This window comes from Platalea leucorodia (assembly GCF_965183815.1).
Source record: "Platalea leucorodia genome assembly, chromosome: W".
Classification (NCBI taxonomy): Eukaryota; Metazoa; Chordata; class Aves; order Pelecaniformes; family Threskiornithidae; genus Platalea; species Platalea leucorodia.
In genome coordinates, this window is record NC_138859.1 from 115,558 (window position 1) to 140,059 (window position 24,502).

Here is a 24,502-nt window from a genome sequence, read left to right on the forward strand (position 1 = left end):
ATGTCCCTTGGGGCTGCCCAGGCTGTTGGGGCAGGGAGTCTCCAGTGCCCTGGAGGCGTTGGTTCTCTTGTCTTCTCCAGGCAACAGCAGCTCCTGGCAGCTTCCCACCCAGTCTGGGCGGTGCATCTTGTCCCCTGCTGCTGGCTGGGGACAGCACAGGAGGGCACAGCTCCAGCCCTGCTCGGAGAGAGGCACCCGAGGAACCAGACGCGCTCTGGCTGCCAGCACTGCAGGGGCTTTGCTCTTCCCCGTCCTGCTCTTCCCGCCGGGCTCTGTCCACCTCTAAGACCTCATCTGGAATGCCGGCAGGGATGTATGGCTGCAAAAGCAGAGACAAAATTGCTCTCGTGCCCTGAGACTCGTCCTGCCCCAGCCCTGCCCCATGCCCGTGCACCCGTGGTCCCATCGGTGCCCAGCGTCCGCAGCTCAGGACAAGCCCTAAGCACTCGCCTGGAGCTGCAGAGAGGTACCTGGAGGCAGGGGCTGACCAATGTCATTCCCAGGCCAGGAGAAATCGGAGGGTGCTCTATCCAGCCCCACAGCTCAGGGTCAGGATCCTTGACCCAGTGCCGACTCACTGCCACGAAACGGTACCAGGATGTGGCAGGAACTGTGCACACTTACTGCTGCAGTGAGATCTTCGCTGGTACACGCTTTGGTTCCCATCCCCACACCTCCCGTCTCTCCTGGAGCTCTCTGTCATACTCCCTTCTCCTGATGTAGGCTGGCGGAGCGGGCCAGTAGGATTTCTGAAAAGCAAGAGAGGCTTCTCAGGCAGCAGGCAAATGCAGGGGTCTGTCTCCCAAAAGCACCAGCCCCATGGCGGGCTGCAGCAGGGACGCTGCAGGCCTAGCGGAGGCATTAGGAGAATCACAGCCGCAAGTCCCCGCAGGGATGTCGGGGTTGGACCAGGGGCTCGCTGGGCTTCCCAAGTGGCACAGCTGAGAAGCAGCAGTTACCTGCTGGGGAACTCCTGGTTTCCTTTTTTATGAACTTCTTACCAGGTAATCTCGTCTTTCTTCTAGATCCTCCTTTGTCCCTGTTTTGTCAACCGCTAACTTCAAGACAGCACACACTCTCCTCTGTCATGCGAGGGGGAAAAAAAGAGTGCATTTTGGCTTGAGGGGCCACCAGAGAAAATGTCTCTGCACAGCCCAGCCCAGCTCAGCTCAGCTCAACCCAGCTCAGCCCAGATCAGCCCAGCTCAGCTCAGCCCAGATCAGCTCAGCTCAGCCTAGCTCAGCTTCCCCACATTCCCCACAATTTGGGGAAACAACACAGCCGTGCCTTGCAGGCTTCCACACCCCCAGCCTTGCCTGGCTGAAGAAATGCCATTCCTCTGCCTGGCTGAAGGTGCTGCCAGTACCTGGGCGTTCAGGGCAGCCATGCTGGCCTGCCAGGCCTGCTGTTCTGCCCGCTCGGCCCTTTCTTGCTTCTCCTTCTCTTCCAGCAAGGCTGCCCGGAGATTTCGTTCCTCTTGCTGCATGCACAGGTAGCATACCTCCTGCAGGGTTCACAGACACACACGCAGACAGCATTAATATCAGGAACTGGGGGCTTTCTGTGCCTCGTCCCGAGCCCTTCTGGCTGCAGCGTCCTGCTCCTAATGCCATAACGGCACTTCTCCACTGTTCACTATGACACGGTGGTGACACGCGGCGACATCATGTACCTGCCCCACTCTTCGATGGCCTTTGCAAGCAGGGATTTCAGTTTTCCGCCTGCCTTGATGAGTTGTTTTGCTCTTGCCCTCCTGCACGGAGCTCCCCTCAATCGCCGGTAGCACACTAAAGATACAGAGTGGGCAGAGTTTGGACTCCAGCAGATATACTCGCATCTCCTTTGCGAGCACAGGCTTGCGAGTTGGGCACCTGCCTCTGCAGCAGAAGGGGGTTGTGCAGCAGAAATGTGTTGCCTGCTCCTTGCCTTCTCCTACACGGAGGAAGGGGTGCTCAGGGTGCTCAGGAGTGGGCCCTTTTGCATCATCTGAAATGACTGCCTCCTGCAGAGCCCCCAGCTGACAATGACTTGAAGGACTGTCTGGTAGTCACTGTGCTGGGCTTGGGGCTGCAGCGGGCTTTGCTGCTGGGGCACAGTGTGAAAGGAGACGACAGGCTTGTAGGGAGAAAAGTTATCTCCTGCAGAAAAACCTCCATCTCCTTTTGCCCAGCAGAATATTGTGCCTCCCTAAAACCAGGGATGGGTTCACAGCCATCTAAGGGGAGTGAGAAGAAGATCCTCAAGTCCTGGAACCAAGAAGCTGACACGAGAGTCTCACAAAACCCCACCAAACACTTGTCCTCCAGCAAGAAAACGCCCACCCCGGGGACACGTCCAGAGAGCCTTCCAGAGCTGATGCCGGCAACGTGCCCATCATAAACATCTCACTCCCCAAGGACAAGGGCACACCCCTGCCCCGCTGTGTTTCTCCAAGCCTCTCACCTTTCTGGGGGCTTGGCTCCCAAGGCTTGCCCTCCCTTGCCATCCTTTCTTTCCCGTGCAGGTAACGTCACGGGGCAAAGCTTCCTTCGACGAAGGAGGCTCTCCTCAGGAGGACTCCCTGCAGGTGAGACACGAGAAACCGGCTCAGAACAACGGCGTCTTTGTGGCAGCTCAGACAAGAAGCACAGGCAGAGCTGCTCAGTCCTGTGGCAGCACTCCGGGTTCCCTTGGAGTCTCGTTTCCCAGGAGGACTTAGGCGGCTGTGAACCCTCTGTCGCATCCAACTCCGCAGGTCCAGAGTGCAACTTTCACCCCTGTGGCATTCCTTGTCTAGTATTCTTTTTCCCTAGGACACCTTCTGAAAAGCGGGGCTTGCCAGGAAAGGCTGGAGACCTCAGAGCGCCTCTCTGGGGCAAACAACTTCACCCAAGGGGAAGAGATCCCGGGCTGCCTGCACTGCTCTCGTAGGCACGCTTGCTCCTGTGGCCACCGTCAGCCCAAAGACGCTGTTTCTGAGGAGTCTGTGAGCAATTCCAAAAGAAGGGATCGAGCTACCAGCTCCCAAGCTGCCGTGGTGTTGGAGCACACGCTTGGAGGCTTTTGACAATCTTCCCAACGCAACCTTCCTCATGAAATGGAAACAGGTTGAAACCCCAGCATACACCAACGCTCCTTTTCCTTCCGCTTACAGCAGAAGTTGCTGTTCAGCATGGGGGTGGACCGGAGTCCTTTTTGTCTCCCTCCAGCACAAACACACTCCTCAACCAAAAAACCCTTGGCAAGATCCACCAGGGAACGCCGCGCAGTGGGGATGCGTCTTCAGCAGACCAACCCCAACCTGGAGCGTCGCGCTGTCCACGGGTCTTCTTCCACAGCGAGCCCCTGAAGGCTGACTGTGTGGGGCAAAGGCAGCCACAAGACGGGCGTTCTTCTGGCGCACGCATCACCTCGTAGAAAGGCTTTCTTTCCCTGGCACTAAGGGCACAGGGGAAACCTGCAAGCCTCTGTCAGGACCCATCCATTTACCTGTGGCTTCATCCACGTGTCGCTGCTGCAGTGACTGGAGAGACCCCGCAGTGGCAGATGGTGCTTGGGCAACCTCAGACCTGGAAACCAGAAGATGACAAACATGAAGCCGGCACGAGAGTCTCACAAAACCCCACCAAACACTTGTCCTCCAGCAAGAAAACGCCCACCCCGGGGACACGTCCAGAGAGCCTTCCAGAGCTGATGCCGGCAACGTGCCCATCATAAACATCTCACTCCCCAAGGACAAGGGCACACCCCTGCCCCGCTGTGTTTCTCCAAGCCTCTCACCTTTCTGGGGGCTTGGCTCCCAAGGCTTGCCCTCCCTTGCCATCCTTTCTTTCCCGTGCAGGTAACGTCACGGGGCAAAGCTTCCTTCGACGAAGGAGGCTCTCCTCAGGAGGACTCCCTGCAGGTGAGACACGAGAAACCGGCTCAGAACAACGGCGTCTTTGTGGCAGCTCAGACAAGAAGCACAGGCAGAGCTGCTCAGTCCTGTGGCAGCACTCCGGGTTCCCTTGGAGTCTCGTTTCCCAGGAGGACTTAGGCGGCTGTGAACCCTCTGTCGCATCCAACTCCGCAGGTCCAGAGTGCAACTTTCACCCCTGTGGCATTCCTTGTCTAGTATTCTTTTTCCCTAGGACACCTTCTGAAAAGCGGGGCTTGCCAGGAAAGGCTGGAGACCTCAGAGCGCCTCTCTGGGGCAAACAACTTCACCCAAGGGGAAGAGATCCCGGGCTGCCTGCACTGCTCTCGTAGGCACGCTTGCTCCTGTGGCCACCGTCAGCCCAAAGACGCTGTTTCTGAGGAGTCTGTGAGCAATTCCAAAAGAAGGGATCGAGCTACCAGCTCCCAAGCTGCCGTGGTGTTGGAGCACACGCTTGGAGGCTTTTGACAATCTTCCCAACGCAACCTTCCTCATGAAATGGAAACAGGTTGAAACCCCAGCATACACCAACGCTCCTTTTCCTTCCGCTTACAGCAGAAGTTGCTGTTCAGCATGGGGGTGGACCGGAGTCCTTTTTGTCTCCCTCCAGCACAAACACACTCCTCAACCAAAAAACCCTTGGCAAGATCCACCAGGGAACGCCGCGCAGTGGGGATGCGTCTTCAGCAGACCAACCCCAACCTGGAGCGTCGCGCTGTCCACGGGTCTTCTTCCACAGCGAGCCCCTGAAGACTGACTGTGTGGGGCAAAGGCAGCCACAAGACGGGCGTTCTTCTGGCGCACGCATCACCTCGTAGAAAGGCTTTCTTTCCCTGGCACTAAGGGCACAGGGGAAACCTGCAAGCCTCTGTCAGGACCCATCCATTTACCTGTGGCGTCATCCACGTGTCGCTGCTGCAGTGACTGGAGAGACCCCGCAGTGGCAGATGGTGCTTGGGCAACCTCAGACCTGGAAACCAGAAGATGACAAACATGAAGCCGGCACGAGAGTCTCACAAAACCCCACCAAACACTTGTCCTCCAGCAAGAAAACGCCCACCCCGGGGACACGTCCAGAGAGCCTTCCAGAGCTGATGCCGGCAACGTGCCCATCATAAACATCTCACTCCCCAAGGACAAGGGCACACCCCTGCCCCTCTGTGTTTCTCCAAGCCTCTCACCTTTCTGGGGGCTTGGCTCCCAAGGCTTGCCCTCCCTTGCCATCCTTTCTTTCCCGTGCAGGTAACGTCACGGGGGAAAGCTTCCTTCGACGAAGGAGGCTCTCCTCAGGAGGACTCCCTGCAGGTGAGACACGAGAAACCGGCTCAGAACAACGGCGTCTTTGTGGCAGCTCAGACAAGAAGCACAGGCAGAGCTGCTCAGTCCTGTGGCAGCACTCCGGGTTCCCTTGGAGTCTCGTTTCCCAGGAGGACTTAGGCGGCTGTGAACCCTCTGTCGCATCCAACTCCGCAGGTCCAGAGTGCAACTTTCACCCCTGTGGCATTCCTTGTCTAGTATTCTTTTTCCCTAGGACACCTTCTGAAAAGCGGGGCTTGCCAGGAAAGGCTGGAGACCTCAGAGCGCCTCTCTGGGGCAAACAACTTCACCCAAGGGGAAGAGATCCCGGGCTGCCTGCACTGCTCTCGTAGGCACGCTTGCTCCTGTGGCCACCGTCAGCCCAAAGACGCTGTTTCTGAGGAGTCTGTGAGCAATTCCAAAAGAAGGGATCGAGCTACCAGCTCCCAAGCTGCCGTGGTGTTGGAGCACACGCTTGGAGGCTTTTGACAATCTTCCCAACGCAACCTTCCTCATGAAATGGAAACAGGTTGAAACCCCAGCATACACCAACGCTCCTTTTCCTTCCGCTTACAGCAGAAGTTGCTGTTCAGCATGGGGGTGGACCGGAGTCCTTTTTGTCTCCCTCCAGCACAAACACACTCCTCAACCAAAAAACCCTTGGCAAGATCCACCAGGGAACGCCGCGCAGTGGGGATGCGTCTTCAGCAGACCAACCCCAACCTGGAGCGTCGCGCTGTCCACGGGTCTTCTTCCACAGCGAGCCCCTGAAGGCTGACTGTGTGGGGCAAAGGCAGCCACAAGACGGGCGTTCTTCTGGCGCACGCATCACCTCGTAGAAAGGCTTTCTTTCCCTGGCACTAAGGGCACAGGGGAAACCTGCAAGCCTCTGTCCGGACCCATCCATTACCTGTGGCTTCATCCACGTGTCGCTGCTGCAGTGACTGGAGAGACCCCGCAGTGGCAGATGGTGCTTGGGCAACCTCAGACCTGGAAACCAGAAGATGACAAACATGAAGCTGGCACGAGAGTCTCACAAAACCCCACCAAACACTTGTCCTCCAGCAAGAAAACGCCCACCCCGGGGACACGTCCAGAGAGCCTTCCAGAGCTGATGCCGGCAACGTGCCCATCATAAACATCTCACTCCCCAAGGACAAGGGCACACCCCTGCCCCGCTGTGTTTCTCCAAGCCTCTCACCTTTCTGGGGGCTTGGCTCCCAAGGCTTGCCCTCCCTTGCCATCCTTTCTTTCCCGTGCAGGTAACGTCACGGGGCAAAGCTTCCTTCGACGAAGGAGGCTCTCCTCAGGAGGACTCCCTGTAGGTGAGACACGAGAAACCGGCTCAGAACAACGGCGTCTTTGTGGCAGCTCAGACAAGAAGCACAGGCAGAGCTGCTCAGTCCTGTGGCAGCACTCCGGGTTCCCTTGGAGTCTCGTTTCCCAGGAGGACTTAGGCGGCTGTGAACCCTCTGTCGCATCCAACTCCGCAGGTCCAGAGTGCAACTTTCACCCCTGTGGCATTCCTTGTCTAGTATTCTTTTTCCCTAGGACACCTTCTGAAAAGCGGGGCTTGCCAGGAAAGGCTGGAGACCTCAGAGCGCCTCTCTGGGGCAAACAACTTCACCCAAGGGGAAGAGATCCCGGGCTGCCTGCACTGCTCTCGTAGGCACGCTTGCTCCTGTGGCCACCGTCAGCCCAAAGACGCTGTTTCTGAGGAGTCTGTGAGCAATTCCAAAAGAAGGGATCGAGCTACCAGCTCCCAAGCTGCCGTGGTGTTGGAGCACACGCTTGGAGGCTTTTGACAATCTTCCCAACGCAACCTTCCTCATGAAATGGAAACAGGTTGAAACCCCAGCATACACCAACGCTCCTTTTCCTTCCGCTTACAGCAGAAGTTGCTGTTCAGCATGGGGGTGGACCGGAGTCCTTTTTGTCTCCCTCCAGCACAAACACACTCCTCAACCAAAAAACCCTTGGCAAGATCCACCAGGGAACGCCGCGCAGTGGGGATGCGTCTTCAGCAGACCAACCCCAACCTGGAGCGTCGCGCTGTCCACGGGTCTTCTTCCACAGCGAGCCCCTGAAGACTGACTGTGTGGGGCAAAGGCAGCCACAAGACGGGCGTTCTTCTGGCGCACGCATCACCTCGTAGAAAGGCTTTCTTTCCCTGGCACTAAGGGCACAGGGGAAACCTGCAAGCCTCTGTCAGGACCCATCCATTTACCTGTGGCGTCATCCACGTGTCGCTGCTGCAGTGACTGGAGAGACCCCGCAGTGGCAGATGGTGCTTGGGCAACCTCAGACCTGGAAACCAGAAGATGACAAACATGAAGCCGGCACGAGAGTCTCACAAAACCCCACCAAACACTTGTCCTCCAGCAAGAAAACGCCCACCCCGGGGACACGTCCAGAGAGCCTTCCAGAGCTGATGCCGGCAACGTGCCCATCATAAACATCTCACTCCCCAAGGACAAGGGCACACCCCTGCCCCGCTGTGTTTCTCCAAGCCTCTCACCTTTCTGGGGGCTTGGCTCCCAAGGCTTGCCCTCCCTTGCCATCCTTTCTTTCCCGTGCAGGTAACGTCACGGGGCAAAGCTTCCTTCGACGAAGGAGGCTCTCCTCAGGAGGACTCCCTGCAGGTGAGACACGAGAAACCGGCTCAGAACAACGGCGTCTTTGTGGCAGCTCAGACAAGAAGCACAGGCAGAGCTGCTCAGTCCTGTGGCAGCACTCCGGGTTCCCTTGGAGTCTCGTTTCCCAGGAGGACTTAGGCGGCTGTGAACCCTCTGTCGCATCCAACTCCGCAGGTCCAGAGTGCAACTTTCACCCCTGTGGCATTCCTTGTCTAGTATTCTTTTTCCCTAGGACACCTTCTGAAAAGCGGGGCTTGCCAGGAAAGGCTGGAGACCTCAGAGCGCCTCTCTGGGGCAAACAACTTCACCCAAGGGGAAGAGATCCCGGGCTGCCTGCACTGCTCTCGTAGGCACGCTTGCTCCTGTGGCCACCGTCAGCCCAAAGACGCTGTTTCTGAGGAGTCTGTGAGCAATTCCAAAAGAAGGGATCGAGCTACCAGCTCCCAAGCTGCCGTGGTGTTGGAGCACACGCTTGGAGGCTTTTGACAATCTTCCCAACGCAACCTTCCTCATGAAATGGAAACAGGTTGAAACCCCAGCATACACCAACGCTCCTTTTCCTTCCGCTTACAGCAGAAGTTGCTGTTCAGCATGGGGGTGGACCGGAGTCCTTTTTGTCTCCCTCCAGCACAAACACACTCCTCAACCAAAAAACCCTTGGCAAGATCCACCAGGGAACGCCGCGCAGTGGGGATGCGTCTTCAGCAGACCAACCCCAACCTGGAGCGTCGCGCTGTCCACGGGTCTTCTTCCACAGCGAGCCCCTGAAGGCTGACTGTGTGGGGCAAAGGCAGCCACAAGACGGGCGTTCTTCTGGCGCACGCATCACCTCGTAGAAAGGCTTTCTTTCCCTGGCACTAAGGGCACAGGGGAAACCTGCAAGCCTCTGTCCGGACCCATCCATTACCTGTGGCTTCATCCACGTGTCGCTGCTGCAGTGACTGGAGAGACCCCGCAGTGGCAGATGGTGCTTGGGCAACCTCAGACCTGGAAACCAGAAGATGACAAACATGAAGCTGGCACGAGAGTCTCACAAAACCCCACCAAACACTTGTCCTCCAGCAAGAAAACGCCCACCCCGGGGACACGTCCAGAGAGCCTTCCAGAGCTGATGCCGGCAACGTGCCCATCATAAACATCTCACTCCCCAAGGACAAGGGCACACCCCTGCCCCGCTGTGTTTCTCCAAGCCTCTCACCTTTCTGGGGGCTTGGCTCCCAAGGCTTGCCCTCCCTTGCCATCCTTTCTTTCCCGTGCAGGTAACGTCACGGGGCAAAGCTTCCTTCGACGAAGGAGGCTCTCCTCAGGAGGACTCCCTGTAGGTGAGACACGAGAAACCGGCTCAGAACAACGGCGTCTTTGTGGCAGCTCAGACAAGAAGCACAGGCAGAGCTGCTCAGTCCTGTGGCAGCACTCCGGGTTCCCTTGGAGTCTCGTTTCCCAGGAGGACTTAGGCGGCTGTGAACCCTCTGTCGCATCCAACTCCGCAGGTCCAGAGTGCAACTTTCACCCCTGTGGCATTCCTTGTCTAGTATTCTTTTTCCCTAGGACACCTTCTGAAAAGCGGGGCTTGCCAGGAAAGGCTGGAGACCTCAGAGCGCCTCTCTGGGGCAAACAACTTCACCCAAGGGGAAGAGATCCCGGGCTGCCTGCACTGCTCTCGTAGGCACGCTTGCTCCTGTGGCCACCGTCAGCCCAAAGACGCTGTTTCTGAGGAGTCTGTGAGCAATTCCAAAAGAAGGGATCGAGCTACCAGCTCCCAAGCTGCCGTGGTGTTGGAGCACACGCTTGGAGGCTTTTGACAATCTTCCCAACGCAACCTTCCTCATGAAATGGAAACAGGTTGAAACCCCAGCATACACCAACGCTCCTTTTCCTTCCGCTTACAGCAGAAGTTGCTGTTCAGCATGGGGGTGGACCGGAGTCCTTTTTGTCTCCCTCCAGCACAAACACACTCCTCAACCAAAAAACCCTTGGCAAGATCCACCAGGGAACGCCGCGCAGTGGGGATGCGTCTTCAGCAGACCAACCCCAACCTGGAGCGTCGCGCTGTCCACGGGTCTTCTTCCACAGCGAGCCCCTGAAGACTGACTGTGTGGGGCAAAGGCAGCCACAAGACGGGCGTTCTTCTGGCGCACGCATCACCTCGTAGAAAGGCTTTCTTTCCCTGGCACTAAGGGCACAGGGGAAACCTGCAAGCCTCTGTCAGGACCCATCCATTTACCTGTGGCGTCATCCACGTGTCGCTGCTGCAGTGACTGGAGAGACCCCGCAGTGGCAGATGGTGCTTGGGCAACCTCAGACCTGGAAACCAGAAGATGACAAACATGAAGCCGGCACGAGAGTCTCACAAAACCCCACCAAACACTTGTCCTCCAGCAAGAAAACGCCCACCCCGGGGACACGTCCAGAGAGCCTTCCAGAGCTGATGCCGGCAACGTGCCCATCATAAACATCTCACTCCCCAAGGACAAGGGCACACCCCTGCCCCGCTGTGTTTCTCCAAGCCTCTCACCTTTCTGGGGGCTTGGCTCCCAAGGCTTGCCCTCCCTTGCCATCCTTTCTTTCCCGTGCAGGTAACGTCACGGGGCAAAGCTTCCTTCGACGAAGGAGGCTCTCCTCAGGAGGACTCCCTGCAGGTGAGACACGAGAAACCGGCTCAGAACAACGGCGTCTTTGTGGCAGCTCAGACAAGAAGCACAGGCAGAGCTGCTCAGTCCTGTGGCAGCACTCCGGGTTCCCTTGGAGTCTCGTTTCCCAGGAGGACTTAGGCGGCTGTGAACCCTCTGTCGCATCCAACTCCGCAGGTCCAGAGTGCAACTTTCACCCCTGTGGCATTCCTTGTCTAGTATTCTTTTTCCCTAGGACACCTTCTGAAAAGCGGGGCTTGCCAGGAAAGGCTGGAGACCTCAGAGCGCCTCTCTGGGGCAAACAACTTCACCCAAGGGGAAGAGATCCCGGGCTGCCTGCACTGCTCTCGTAGGCACGCTTGCTCCTGTGGCCACCGTCAGCCCAAAGACGCTGTTTCTGAGGAGTCTGTGAGCAATTCCAAAAGAAGGGATCGAGCTACCAGCTCCCAAGCTGCCGTGGTGTTGGAGCACACGCTTGGAGGCTTTTGACAATCTTCCCAACGCAACCTTCCTCATGAAATGGAAACAGGTTGAAACCCCAGCATACACCAACGCTCCTTTTCCTTCCGCTTACAGCAGAAGTTGCTGTTCAGCATGGGGGTGGACCGGAGTCCTTTTTGTCTCCCTCCAGCACAAACACACTCCTCAACCAAAAAACCCTTGGCAAGATCCACCAGGGAACGCCGCGCAGTGGGGATGCGTCTTCAGCAGACCAACCCCAACCTGGAGCGTCGCGCTGTCCACGGGTCTTCTTCCACAGCGAGCCCCTGAAGGCTGACTGTGTGGGGCAAAGGCAGCCACAAGACGGGCGTTCTTCTGGCGCACGCATCACCTCGTAGAAAGGCTTTCTTTCCCTGGCACTAAGGGCACAGGGGAAACCTGCAAGCCTCTGTCCGGACCCATCCATTACCTGTGGCGTCATCCACGTGTCGCTGCTGCAGTGACTGGAGAGACCCCGCAGTGGCAGATGGTGCTTGGGCAACCTCAGACCTGGAAACCAGAAGATGACAAACATGAAGCCGGCACGAGAGTCTCACAAAACCCCACCAAACACTTGTCCTCCAGCAAGAAAATGCCCACCCCGGGGACACGTCCAGAGAGCCTTCCAGAGCTGATGCCAGCAACGTGCCCATCATAAACATCTCACTCCCCAAGGACAAGGGCACACCCCTGCCCCGCTGTGTTTCTCCAAGCCTCTCACCTTTCTGGGGGCTTGGCTCCCAAGGCTTGCCCTCCCTTGCCATCCTTTCTTTCCCATGCAGGTAACGTCACGGGGGAAAGCTTCCTTCGACGAAGGAGCCTCTCCTCAGGAGGACTCCCTGCAGGTGAGACACGAGAAACCGGCTCAGAACAATGGCGTCTTTGTGGCAGCTCAGACAAGAAGCACAGGCAGAGCTGCTCAGTCCTGTTGGAAACTGTCTATGGCAGTAATCCTGATGGCCTTGGGGTCACGTTTCCCAAGAGGCCTTAGGTCTTCTCTGACGGGGCTCAAGTGAAAGAGCGCTTGGCAAGATATACTAGGGATATAACGGGATGGAGTGGGGAGGTGTCATTCAGCAGATCAACTGCAATTGGGTCCAGTGGGCATGCATTGTGTAGCCTTGGCTTCCATCCCCTGGTGGTAAGGAAATCTGCAAGCCTGTGTCAGGATTCGTCCATTGCTTTACCTTCTTTCGCTTGTTTCTTAGCCATGTCTTCTCTCAAGTCTCGCTGTTGTTCAGACTGGAATGCTGCCCTCAGACTGGATAACAGCTGGTTAAACCCTTCACTGGAAAGAAGGTGAACAGGCATGATGCTGACAGCAGTGTCTCACAAAACCCTGCTGTGAACCTGCGGTCCAGCCAGAACATGCCAGCCCGTGAGATGCGCTAATTGCCTTTCAGCACCAATACAGACAGCGTGCCCAACGGAAGTCTCTTGCTCCGACGAGTACAAGACCATCCCATTGCCCTCATCCTCTTCCCCAAGAGCCTCACTTGTGCACAGGCCTCTTTGTACTGTCTTGTTCCCCTTTTGCCTCCTTGGCCTCTGTCAATTTGCCTGGTGAACACCTCTTTTATCACAGAATCATAGAATTGTTTAGGTTGGAAAAGACCTTTAAGATCATCAAGTCCAACCGTTAACCCAGCACTGCCAAGCCCACCACTAAACTGTGTCCCCAAGCACCACATCTACCCGTCTGTTAAATCCCTCCAGGGATGGGAACTCCACCACTTCCCTGGGCAGCCTGTTCCGTGCTTGATAACCCTTTCGGTGAAGAAGTTTTTCCTAATATCCAACCTAAACCTCCCCTGGTGCAACTTGAGGCCATTTTGATGATGGAGACGTTTGTCAGGAGGGCTCCCTGCAACTGTGAAAGCAGACACCTCTCCAGAAGAGCGATTTGTGACCACCCAGACAAGTGGAGGTGCAGACCTGCTCAGTCCCAGCTTAGGAGTAGGACAGTCTTCTTCCTCCCTGGATCCCTCTGCGGGGGAAGAGTCTTTGGCTGTTCTTCCAGGGGGTGGCTTAATCTCAAACCTGGAAAGAAGCAGACACAAGCTGGAAGAAAGGGCTCCACCTTCCCTTGGCATCCAGTGACAGAGGTGGCCGGCAGTCACTGCAAGGTCTCTAGTTTTCTGAACCAGCACATCCAGGCTGTTCACCACCTTGGAGGACTCCGGCAGGTAACTGTGTGACACAGCCAAGAGCCCCGCGGCTCCCTAGCAGTCCCTCCCTGATGCATGCTCTAGATTTGTACAGAGCCAGCTCTGTCCCACGCCTCATCGGTGGATCTCCTCAGCAGGGCTTGTCCCAGCGTGGAGCTCTGCAGAGCCCCACAGCCTCCCTTTGGGCCAGCGAGTCCCTCCTCTCCTCCCCCTCGCTCCAAGGAGAAGTCATTCCGGAGACTTTTCATGTACTGGAGTCTCAGGAAAGACGGGCAAATGTCCCCAGCAGGACTTGTACAGGTCAGGTCTTTGACCAACCTTGAAGAGAGGCTTCTTGGGTACAAGTCAACACAGGAAAACTGAGGAGCTGTTTTTTGAAATTCTTTTTGCCATCATCCCATCTGGGTCTATAACCATGTCGGGAGGGTAAAGCACAATCCCTCTTCCACATTAACCCAGGTGAGGACAGTCAGAGTCAGGAATAAGAAGGAACATGCATGGAGGTAGCCGGAACTTTTCCTTTAAGGAGGCATTCTTGAATAACCTCAGGAGTAGGCAAGGTCTGGCAACACAGCCCTACTGAGCAGGAGCTGAGAAGCCAAGCAAATGTACTCACGTGGGCAGCACGCGGATCCCTCCAGGACACACGTGGAAAGCAGCAGGTTCGTTGCCTGATACCACGTTAATCTTTGTCCATGGGTTCTGCAGAAAGCACAGAGACGTGGCAGGTGAGGCCAAGGAAAGGAGCTCCTCCTTCACAAAGGCAGCAAGCTTTCCCACCACTCAGCATAGTTGCCGCAAGGAAACTCTCTGCTATGCATGTCTTTCACCACCAGCAGCCCTCCCTTAGCGTGAAGAGGAGCTGCACAGTTGTGCTACAAGACTTGCCCTGGTCTTGCACCCTTTCCCCAAGCTGCTGGGAGTGCGATCCCCGGCTACAGATCTTGGCTTGAGCCAAGACAGCTCTTCTCCGCACCTCCTCTGTAGCTAAGACCACCGAAGGCAAGCAAGGAGCTCTACGGAAAGCTTACGTTCCAGAAGGCCCAGTCTTGCCTAAGTAGTACGCTGATCGTGGCAGGCCAAGAGAAGCCAGCACCCGAGTGAGGTCCTCACCCGAGGACCTCAGAAGACTGCCAAGGAGCACTGGAAAAATGTTAAACTTACAGACAGCAGACAGTTTAACAGAATTCCAGTGCCATCGATGGCGAGAAGAAAGTCTTCGTAGTATCTCATTTTGAGGATCCTGTTTCGGCTCATAAGGAAACCGATGCCCTTGAAAACAAGGTCATAATCCTGTCCGAGCCCTGCACCCCAGCTGAAGAGCACCACAATGTCATTCACGCATTCCTTCACTAGCTTCTCTGGAAGGGTCGTCTTCAGGGACAGCTGAGAATAGTCCAGGGGGACGATTTTGAGGTCATCTGGAAAACAGCAAAAGAGGAGCAAGGTCAGGTAGGCAGCAGCTCCGCAGGCTGAAGAAGCTGCCCACCCCACTGGCAGTCCTGTGCTACAGACATGTCTTGTCCAATGCCCTGGCCTAAATTCAAAGCCCTCCGCAAACTGGTGTCAGGTAGAAAGCAAGGGTTTCTTCCAAGCAGAAGCAGGACAAAAGAAGCGTGGCCGTCGGGTAGGAGCCCTCTGCAGGGAGATGGGTCCAGCTCCCATGGCCACGTGGAGGGTGCCAGCTCCTGCAGCTGTGCCACGCTTAGGCCATCAAAGACTGCATAACAGCCTTGAGGGTCAGCCTGGCCATCCCACCCTGGGCCCTCATGACTGCTCGGAGGACGTCTTGGCTTTCAGTGACACAGATGTGACACAGGTCTTGCGTTTGGACAAGGTGAAGATGTTCTCTGGCTCACAGCCCCAACGCTGCCGCAAGAGAAAGCCAAGGCTTCATGCTGCCGCCTTACCAGGAATGTCTCTGTTGGCATGGCTGATCCCCTGAGCCTGTGCCACTCTCTCGGACAGATGAAACTTGGGTGCGATCACATCCCTGTTCACTTCACTGCTGTACTTTCTCAGCACATAGAAAACGCCGAGCACATCTATGGCGACACCCTGAAACCAGCAGAGAGCAGAGGAGCAGAAGAAGGGGTTTAGATGCACAAATGGATGGAGGACTCACCTTCTAAGATACGCGAAGGTAAAAGTCAAACAAATATCTCGTAGCTACGCCAGGTTCAAGGGGTGTTGGGCAATTGAGTGAGCCCCGAGAAGGGTCCCAGGCTGTCACCTGGGGCTCTGCCCTCCAGCAGTGAGGGCTACAAGTGGCCAGAAAGGCTCAAAGCCTGTCGTCTACTAGAGCCAAATTCCCTTCTTGGCATCCAGTGTCGAAGGAGCAGCTCTGTCACACCTTTGTGCCCTTCTGGGGCATTTCCTCTGCTTTCCCAGGAGGGGATGGACGCTCGCACTTCATGGTGGGGCTGCATGCCAGCTGATCATGGAAACCATTTCCAGGCACATGAAGGACCAGAAAGCCATCAGGAGCTGTCAGCACGGCTCCACCAAGGGGATGTCATGCTGGACCAACCTGATAACCTACGCTGACATGGCTGGCTTGGGAGATGAGGGGAGAGCAGTGGCTATTGTCTACCTATACTTCATTAAGGATTTTGACATTCTCTCCCAGGAGGTCCTTACAGAAAAGCCGATGAAGTATGGTCTGGAAGAGCAGACAGTGAGGTGGATTGAAAACTGTGGAAATGGCCGTGCCCAGAGTGTGGAGATAAGTGGCACAAAGTCTAGTTGGAGGCGGGGAACCAACGGAGCACCCCAGGAGTCAATTCTGGATGTGCAGAGTTGGACGTGGGTCCAATCCTGTTTAACATTTTCATTAACATCTTCATTAATGATGATGGGACGGAGTGCACCATCGGCACATTTGCTGATGACCCCAAACTGGGAGGAGTGGCTGATAATGCCAGGGTCATGCTGCCATCCCAAGGGACCTTGACAGGCTGGAGAAATGGGCTGGCAGAGACCTCATGAAGTTCATGGCTAGGAGCTGCAGCACCAGGGGGAACGGCAGAGCGAGCACCCTGCCTGCCCCGCCCCGATTGACCATGGCGAGGGGGAGAGAGTGACTCTGCTGGAGCAGCAAGGAGGCCGCCTGCTCTAATGAGCCTTCTCCCAGAAGGACACAAAATCCTGGCACAAGCAGTGGTTGGGATGCTGGTGCCTACTCTTTCCCCAAGCTGCTGGGAATGGGATCCCAGGTGTTTCGATTGAGCCAGGACAGCTCTTCTCCAGGCCTCCTCTAGTAGCCAAGGCCACCAAATGCAAGCAAGGAGCTCTATGGAAAGCTGGCACTGCAGAAGGCCCTGCCTCGCCCAAGTGCTACGCTGATGATGGCAGGCCAAGAGAAGCCAGCTCCCGAGTCCTCTGAGAGGACCACAGAAGACTGCCAAGGAGCCCCCACTTTAGGGCAAGGGGACTGCCCAGGCTGCTGCAAGCTTCCAGGTACCAGGAGGAAGAGGAGGAAAACCCCACCTTGTTCAGCGCAAACTGCTGTAGCATGTACTCAGACACGCCGTCCCAGATTCTCATGACTTCTAAAGAGGAAGAGTGAGACAAGTCAGGCTCTGAGCCGGCGGGCTCACCACCCCTCAGCACCATCCCAGCCACAGAGGTGATGGACGCAGCTGTAATCAAACACACGGCAGAAGAAGGACGTGCACGGCCGGGGCTGCAGAGCCCAGCTCTTGGCTGACTGCTGACCCTCAGCCTCAGTGTGAGCCCGGGAGCAGGCTGCAGCTTGGCCAGGGGCAGCAGAAGGGGTTTGGGCATGGGCACCCCACTGTCTCGTGTCCACAGAGGGAAGCTGTCCCCCAGCTCCAGGGCGGGGAAAGACTTGTCAAAACCAAGCCAAGCTGGTTGGAAGGAAAGCCTCCAATTTCCAACAGACACATTGGACTGGTCTCTAGAGACCTGAGGGAGGTGCACAACACCTCAGCCTTCCTCACACAGCATGCTTCCCCTTCCCCTTCCTCTTCCCCTTCCCCTTTCCTTTCCCCTTCGCCTTTCCCTTCCCCTTCCCTTCCCCTTCATAAGCCAATCTCCAGGGCAGACCCTCTCCCTGGAGAAATGCCACCATGGACTTCTCCCACCAGGAGGGCAGTGCTGTGCTCCTCGGGGGCTCTGGCATCCCTAGAGTCTCCTTGGCTGGGACCAGCTGGGGTCCCCGAGGCAGCCCACAATCTTGGAAGCTGGTATCCTGTGCAGTAACGGGGCTGGAGGCGCTCCTGAAGGCCTTACCATCCAGGCTGAGCACTCTCAGCGCTGGGAGCTTGATGAAGGGAAACTTCATCCTTTTGGCTGTGCTTCCCATTAGGAAACGCCGCCTTCCCTGCTCTCCTCCTGCTCCTCCTCTGCTGCCCTTCAGGAAAGCACAGGGAGGGCCAGGGGCAGGTGGGTTAGGGGCAGCTGTCACTGTGATGTCAGATATCCCAGTGTGACCTCAGGCGGTGTCAGAGACACGTCACAGGCACAGGGCAGAGTCAGGCCCCGGACCCAGCAGTCCAGGCAACCGCCGTCACCCCCGAGCTGTAGGGGACCACTGGTCGGGATCCCCACTGCCTCGGAGAGGGCAATTCTGCCTCTCCGCCACGGCCACCCCCGCGGGGCACCCCTGGGCAGCAGCAGCCCCCCAGCACCCCCTCAGCCCCTGTGCTGCCCCCCACACCCACGCCATGGGGGACCCAGCAGGCCCTAGGAAGAGGAGGGTTGGTGTAGGCTGGGGTTTCAGCCTGTTTGCATTTCATGATGAAGGTTGTGTTGGGAGGACTGTCGGAAGTCTCCAGGCCTGTGCTCCACAGAATCACAGAACGCTTTGGGATGGAAGGGATCTCTAAAGGCCACCCAGTCCAACCTCCCTGCAATGGGCAGGGACATCTCCAACCAGATCAGGTTGCTCAGAGCCCCGTCCAGCCTGGCCTTGACTATTTCCTGGGATGGGGCATCTCCCACCTCTCTGGGCAACCTGTGCCAGTGTTTCACTACCCTCATTGTAAAAAATTTCTTCCTTATATCTAGTCTGAATCTCCCCTCTTTTACTTTAAAACCATCACCCCTTGTCCTATCGCTACAGGCCCTGCTAAAAAGTCTGTCCCCACCTTTCTTACAAGCTCCCTTTAAGTATTGAAAGGCTGCAACAAGGTCTCCCTGCAGCCTTCTCTTCTCCAGGCTGAACACCCCCAGCTCTCAGCCTGTCGTCACAGCAGAGGTGCTCCAGCCTCTGATCATCTTTGTGCCCTCCCCTGGCCCCGCTCCCACAGCTCCATGTCCTTCCCGTGCTGAGGACCCCCGAGCTGGACGCAGGGCTCCAGGGGGTCTCCCCAGAGCGGGGCAGAGGGGCAGAATCCCCTCCCTCGCCCCGCTGCCCACGCTGCGGGGGATGCAGCCCAGGAGACGCTTGGCTTTCTGGGCTGCGAGAGCACATTGCCAGCTCGTGGCCAGCTTTTCATCCCCCAGTACCCCCAAGTCCTTCTCGGCAGGGCTGCTCTCCATCCCTCCATCCCCCAGCCTGTGCTGATACCGGGGGTTGCCCCAAGCCAGGTGCAGGACCCTGCACTTGGCCTTGTTGAGCCCCATGAGGTTCACACGGGCCCACCTCTCCAGCCTGTCCGGGTCCCTCTGGATGCCGTCCCGTCCCTCAGGCGTGTCTGCTGCACCCCTCAGCTTGGTGTCATCTGCAAACTTGCTGAGGGTGCACTTGATCCCGCTGTCTGTGTCATTGATGAAGATATTGAACAGCACTGGCATCTGTACGGACCCCTGAGGGACACCACTCTTCACTGATCTCCATCTGGACATCGAGCCATTGGCCACTGCTCTCTGGATGCGACCATCCAGCCAGTTTGCTATCCACCGAACAGTCCACCCATCAAATCCGTATCCTTCCAATTTAGAGAGAAGGATATTGTGGGGGATCGTGTCAAAGGCCTTACAGAAGTCCAGACAGATGACATCCGCAGCTCTTCCCTCATCCACTGACGTAGTCACTCCATCACAGAAGGCCACTAGGTTGGTCAGGCAGGACTTGCCCTTGGTGAAGCCATGCTGGCTGTCTCTAATCACCTCCCTGTCCTCCACGTGCCTTAGCATAGCTTCTAGGAGTATCTGTTCCATGATCTTCCCAGGCACAGGGGTGAGGCTGACAGGCTGGTACTTCCCAAGGTCCTCCTTTTTACCCTTTTTAAAAATGGGTGCAATATTTCCCTTTTTCCAGTCCCCAGGGACTTCACCTGACTGCCAGGACCTTTCAAATATCATGGAGAGTGGCTTGGCAACTACATCAGCCAATTCCCTCAGGACTCTGGGATGCATCTCGTCAGGACCCATAGACTTATGTACGTTCAGGTGCCTCAGGTGGTCGCGAATCTGATCTTCTCTTACAGTGGGAGGACTTCTGTCCTCCCGATCTCCATCAAATGGCCCATTGACTCGGGAGGTGTGAGGAGAGAGGCTGCCAGTGAAGACTGAGGCAAAGAAGTTGTTGAGTACCTCAGCCTTCTCCTTGTCTGTTGTTACCAGCTCGCCACTTCTGCTCATCAGAGGGGGTACGCTTTCTTTAACTTTCCTTTTCTGGTTGATGTACCTGTAGAAGCCCTTCTTATTATTCTTCACATCCCTCACCAGGTTCAGCTCCAGCCAAGCCTTGGCCTTCCTGGTCCCATCCTTACACAACTGGGCAGCGTCCCTCTACTCTTCCCAAGATACCAGTCCCTTCTGCCACTGCCTGTGCAATCTCTTCTTGTCCTTTAGTTTGACCAACAGGTTGTGGCTCAGCCATGCTGGCCTCTTCCCTTCCTTGCCTGATTTCTTGCACCTGGGGATCGAGAGCTCTTGTGCCCTATGGAAAGCGTCCTTGAAGACCTGCCAGCTCTGTTCTGCTCCCTCGTCCCTGAGGGCCATTTCCCAGGGGGTCCTGTTGATTAACTCCTTGAAGAGCTGGAAGTTTGCTTTCCTAAAATTCAGGGTCCTGACTCTGCTCTTCACCCAACCCTTACCTCTCCGGACTATGAACTCTACCAGCGCGTGATCACTACAGCCGAGGCTGCCGCCAGTCCTGACATCACCGATGAGCTCACTTACATTGGTGACCACCAGGTCCAGTACTGCAGCCCCTCTGGTAGGGCTATTACTTGGCTTACGAAGTTGGCCTCCATGCGCTCCAGGAGCCTCCTGGGTTGCCTGCGGCCTGCCCTGTTGCTTCCCCAGCAGATGTCGGGGCGGTTGAATCCCCCAGCAGGACGGGAGCCCGGGAGCGCGAACCTTCCTGTGGCTGGAGGAAAAAGGCTTCGTCGGGGGCTGCCCTGGGGGGCGGCGGGCGGCAGGGCCCAGCCGGGAGGCTACCCCAGCGCCATGGCGCCTGGGAGCTGCTGCCCCTGGGGCCTTGGGGTCCCCAGGGAACGGAAGTGAGGTGGGGGGCCGCGGGTGCCATCGGGGGGAGCCGAGGGTCCCGCTGCCAGTTTTGCGGAGCCTGGGGGTCCCCTGGGTGTCGGGGGGCGGGGGCAGGGGGTCCCCTGGGAACCACAGCAGGGCGGAGGGGGCCCGTCGGGGCGGCCGGAACGGCGCGGCGCGGCGCGGGTTCCGGGCGGGCCGAGGCGCGGAAGGGGGCCGGGACCGGAAGTGCGGGGGACGGCGCGGCGCGGACCGGAAGCGCGGCCGGGCGCGGTTGCCGTGACAGCGGGCCCGGAGCCGCCATGGAGGCCGCGGCCGCGCTCACCGACATGTACGACCAGGCGCTGCTGGGGATCCTGCAGCACGTCGGGAACGTGGAGGAGTTCCTGCGCGTCCTCTTCGGCTTCCTCTACCGCAAAACCGACTTCTACCGCCTCCTCCTGCGGCCCGGGGACCGCCTGGGCTTCCCTCCCGGCGCGGCGCAGGCCATGGCCCTCCAGGTACCGGCGGGGCGCCCGGGACTGCTGCACCCTCCCGGCCTTCAGGGTCTCCCGGGGCCGGTGGTGCTGGGCGGGCTGTGGGGGTGACGGGGCCCGGCCGTGCTGGCTGTCCCCGGCGCTGGGCCTCACCGCCCGTGTTTGTGCCCTCCGAGCCGAGCGGGCCGCGTTCCCGGGGCTGGGCGGGTGCCTGCCAGCGGGACGGCCGGGGCTGCTCTGTGGCGGCTGCGGTGGAGATTGGGGCAGGGCGAGGGGGGCCGGGCAGCACAGCAGCCCCCGGGTAGCTGGCTGTGCCCGGGGAGGGGGGGGAGGCGGCGGGAGAGGTGTCCTGGCGGGGGTGGCTGCTGGCATGGCTGGATGGGAGGCGTCACCCCCGTCAAAGGACGAGGAGCCCTGGGGGCCGGCGAGACCCTCATGGAAAGAGCTGGGGTGCGATCCTCCCCTCGGAGCTTGGCCCTGGCTGAGGGCGGCTGCCAGCGGCACAGGGGACAGGCCGGGCTCCTGAGGAGCTGCCGGCGTGGGAGCAGGGAGCCTAGAGAGCGGCCGAGGGCAGGCGGGGGCCCCGGGGGCCGTGTGGGGAGCTGGCTGGGGCCCGCTTAGTGGGAGCTTGCGGCCGGCACCTGGCTCGCCTCGGTGGCGGGTGAGAGATGGCAAAAGCCCCGACCTGGTGTTTATGCCACCCAGCTACTGCTGGGGCGGTGCTGGAGGGCTCTGACTCGGGGCTGTTCTGGGCTGTCATTAATCTTTATTAGCAGGGAGGAAACAAGCCCATAAAAACAGGGGTAAGGCTGGATTTGGGGTGTTCATCTGCTCGGACCGAGCGAGTGTCCCTTCCCAGGCCTGTCAGGCCAGGGGGTGACACAGGCTGATAGGAGATCCCTGCCCCTCTCCCTGGGGTGGGACGAGGGGGTCCTCGGCACCCCCTGTGTCCCCATGTCCCCGGATTAGCCCCTGCCGTGGGAGTGTACTGGGCTCTGCAGGCGAGCGGGGAGCCCAGGGAGGTCTCCAGCTGCAGAGGGGAGAGTGTGGAGCCTGAACCGCTTGGCAGCGGGGCAGCAGCAGCGGGAGACCCGTCTTGTGTGCACCCCGGGGACCGCTCTGGGCCTGGGCACAAGGCGGGAGGCGCAGCGCTGCAGCGATGGCATTCATTCCCCAGAACGGTGTTGGCCAGGGCGGCCTTGCAGCTGTGACCGCAGGGACGCGGAGCGAAGGGAGGGTGTGGGAGCAGTTGGGAAGGGACTCGGCCCCCGTCCTGGCTTGGCTGCAGCCCAGGGGAAGGACATGCTTTCGAGCCGTCACTCTGCATGCTCCACGCGGGGCTGGCTTGAGTTTGGGCTTTGGATGGGGAGAAGGAGCCGGGGCCGGGCACCGCGGCTTCGCACGGAGTAAAAGCGATTACAAAGAAAGAGGCAAACGGAGCGGGGACAGTGCCCGGCACTCGCCTCTCCCATGTCCTCGTCCCACGGGCTGGTCCCCGTGTGGCGAAGAAGCCTGGGGTGAGGGGCATGAGCACGCACCACCATAAAGCTGCTCCTGTCCTGCTGCGGCTGTGATGGCGGGAGCCCTCCCGGCGCTGCGTCCCTTTGCCATACACCTCCTGTGCCTGGAGGAAGACTCAATCAAGTGGCGCCGTGGGCTGTGCTTAGGATCGGTCTCCCACTAGAAGCACTGGAGCTGGCTCTGAAATACTCCCAGGAAGCAAGGGACGGCTGCGTTCAAGGCTCACTTACTTTCCAGCACGTGTTTACTGTGACAAATGCCCTGGCAGCTGGGTGGGAGAAGCTTCAGCTCCTTTGAGGAGTGGGTGCAGGTCTCGGGTGGCCGCGCCTCCCTTGGCTGCATCCCGCAGTTGTGGGTTTAACTTTTAACCCCCAGCCTGCACTAGACGGGCACAGCTAGAAGCAAACTGCAGGGTGGGATTATGCCTTCTCCTGCTGCCCCTGGCTTGGGCAGCAGCCTTCTCGTCTGTTGCACCTCTGGGCATGAGGAGGGATGACTTTTCTCTGAGCAAGTGCATGTTTTTGGGCTGAATCAGTCAGTTCTGGCTCAAAACCCCACATGAGGTCACTCTGCTCCTTCTCCTGTGACAGCTAAGAGAGCTCTGAGTCCGTTCAGGCTCAGCCAGCAGCAGTTAAGCTGTCCTCCAGCTTCTCCTGGGGCAGCTCAGCCCGTTTGTGCCTCGGAGGGTTGGTCTGAGCTTTGGGCTTGCAAACAGCCCCTCAGTGAGCGCTGGAACGCAGGGCGAGGGGCGATGGCTCCCTCCAAGCCCCCTTCCCAGCCAGGAGTCAGAGCTCATTGCTTTTCCCTGGAGTAACCAGCCCTTTTCCCAGCAGCAGAGGGATTTCAATGATTTCAAAGCGGCTCCCAGGAACTGGGGCGTTCTCCTGAGATGGCTTTAATGTGGCTGTGTGAGTTTTGAAATAGTCGGTGGCTGGTTTTGTCGGGGATTGAAGCAACTCGGTGTAGGGAGTGGGGGGCGTGTGGTGTCCAGAGAGGGAGGGACAGTAATAAGTGCCCCAACCGTGCGATGCTTCTCCTCTCCTTCTCCCCCAGCTTCTTGGGCAGAGCTTGGCAGCTTGACTACCCGCTCGGTTTGCTTTTTATCTTTCAGGCATTCAAAGTATTTGAGCGGATGGCCCGGCAGGATGATGAGAAGAGGCGCCGAGAGCTGGAGGCGAAGCTAAGGAAGAAGGAAGAGGAGGAGGAGGCTGCCGCAGCCGCTGAGAGGGTGAAACTGTCCCCTGCAGCTCAGGAGGTTGAGGTAGAGACAACAGCAGAGCACGTCCCTGCGCCGGATGCTGAGGGAGCTGTGGGGACGCAGGATTCGGCCGTAGCCCAGGACGCTGCCCCCAGTCCCGTGTCGGCAGAGCCCCCGGGGGCCGCTGCCCCGGCAGAGCCCCGGCCAGCAGAACTGCCCACGTAAGGGCCTCTTACTTTCTTCGTGCTCCTGGCAGGGGGGAGGCAAAAACACCAAGGTGGTGTTCGCTGTCCTGCCGTGCAGCCGTTTTTGGGTGGGTGGCCCTCCTCTGTGGGCACTCAGCCCTTCGGGAGGCTGTGAGGATTTCCCTTGCAGGCTCCTGCGCCCGGGATGTCATGGAATTCCCCATGGGAGGGCAGGGCTTGGTTCTCCTACGGGCGGTTTGGTGTCTCCTGTTCCGCTCTGAGCAGGGAAGGTGGCAGGTCCCTGTGCACAGCCCCGCAGAGCTGGGCCAGTCCGTGCGGCTTCTCCTCGCGCTGGCTGCGGTGAGCAGCGTCCCTTTTCTGGTGCTTGCTGCAGCACAGCTGGGCTGATGGTCCTGTCTGTCGCAGCTCTGGGAGACCCTGGCACCATCCTGTAGCCCTTTTCTCACAGAAATTCGGTGTCGGACTCCCCTGGTGTGCCGTGAGATGTCCCGGCAGCCAGCCAGGAGCTTGCATAGATACCCCCAGTACCTGCAAGTCAATGCGGGCAGGCCTGGCTGTGGGGCAGGCAGCAAGGCCAGGCGCAGCATCAAATATG

At 58.3% G+C, this 24,502-nt stretch overlaps 3 protein-coding genes across 4 annotated transcripts in view; 1 reads left to right on the forward strand and 2 right to left on the reverse strand.

Annotated features, from left to right (window-relative positions):
* On the reverse strand, positions 1 to 4,786 carry LOC309601572 (uncharacterized protein). 2 transcript variants are annotated; one of them, XM_082334659.1, is made up of 4 exons: positions 3,760 to 4,786; positions 3,469 to 3,548; positions 625 to 749; positions 1 to 319 (listed from the first exon to the last, which is right to left on the reverse strand). In XM_082334659.1, the coding sequence occupies exons 1-4, from the start codon at positions 3,800 to 3,802 to the stop codon at positions 283 to 285; spliced, it is 285 nt and encodes a 94-aa protein (XP_082190785.1). In that variant the 5' UTR covers positions 3,803 to 4,786; the 3' UTR covers positions 1 to 282. The 2 variants fall into 2 exon arrangements, with proteins under 2 accessions (XP_082190785.1, XP_082190784.1); XM_082334658.1 differs by lacking the exons at positions 3,469 to 3,548; positions 3,760 to 4,786 and adding exons at positions 1,002 to 1,082; positions 1,367 to 1,975.
* Positions 4,252 to 19,761, reverse strand: LOC309601691 (uncharacterized protein; the record flags this gene model as incomplete). The annotated part of the gene is made up of 20 exons (XM_082334858.1): positions 18,714 to 19,761; positions 16,595 to 16,656; positions 15,016 to 15,163; positions 14,270 to 14,526; positions 13,722 to 13,807; positions 12,873 to 12,977; positions 12,125 to 12,225; positions 11,659 to 11,776; positions 11,368 to 11,447; positions 10,343 to 10,460; positions 10,052 to 10,131; positions 9,026 to 9,143; positions 8,735 to 8,814; positions 7,710 to 7,827; positions 7,419 to 7,498; positions 6,393 to 6,510; positions 6,102 to 6,181; positions 5,077 to 5,194; positions 4,786 to 4,865; positions 4,252 to 4,280 (listed from the first exon to the last, which is right to left on the reverse strand). Exons 2-20 carry the CDS (start codon positions 16,649 to 16,651, stop codon positions 4,252 to 4,254), a joined length of 1,971 nt encoding a protein of 656 aa, XP_082190984.1. The 5' UTR covers positions 16,652 to 16,656; positions 18,714 to 19,761.
* Positions 19,762 to 20,755: 994 nt separating this feature from the next.
* Positions 20,756 to 24,502, forward strand: part of LOC309601627 (nudC domain-containing protein 3-like) — a 32,306-nt gene continuing 28,559 nt past the window's right edge. Inside the window, exons 1-2 of the mRNA XM_082334770.1 lie at positions 20,756 to 21,006; positions 23,615 to 23,922. Of these exons, the coding sequence (XP_082190896.1) occupies positions 20,809 to 21,006; positions 23,615 to 23,922 (506 nt within the window). The 5' untranslated portion in view covers positions 20,756 to 20,808. The remainder of the gene's footprint in view (positions 21,007 to 23,614; positions 23,923 to 24,502) is intronic.

What these genes read in the sequence shown, in the direction of transcription:
- LOC309601572 (XM_082334658.1), bottom strand. Translation starts at nt 1,486, where the DNA reads ATGCAGCAAGAGGAACGAAATCTCCGGGCAGCCTTGCTGGAAGAGAAG. An exon ending in TGGCTGCCCTGAACGCCCAG is followed by an intron (nt 1,083 to 1,366) that starts GTACTGGCAGCA and finishes CTCGCATGACAG; the next exon opens with AGGAGAGTGTGTGCTGTCTT. An exon ending in GCGAAGATCTCACTGCAGCA is followed by an intron (nt 320 to 624) that starts GTAAGTGTGCAC and finishes CTGCTTTTGCAG; the next exon opens with CCATACATCCCTGCCGGCAT.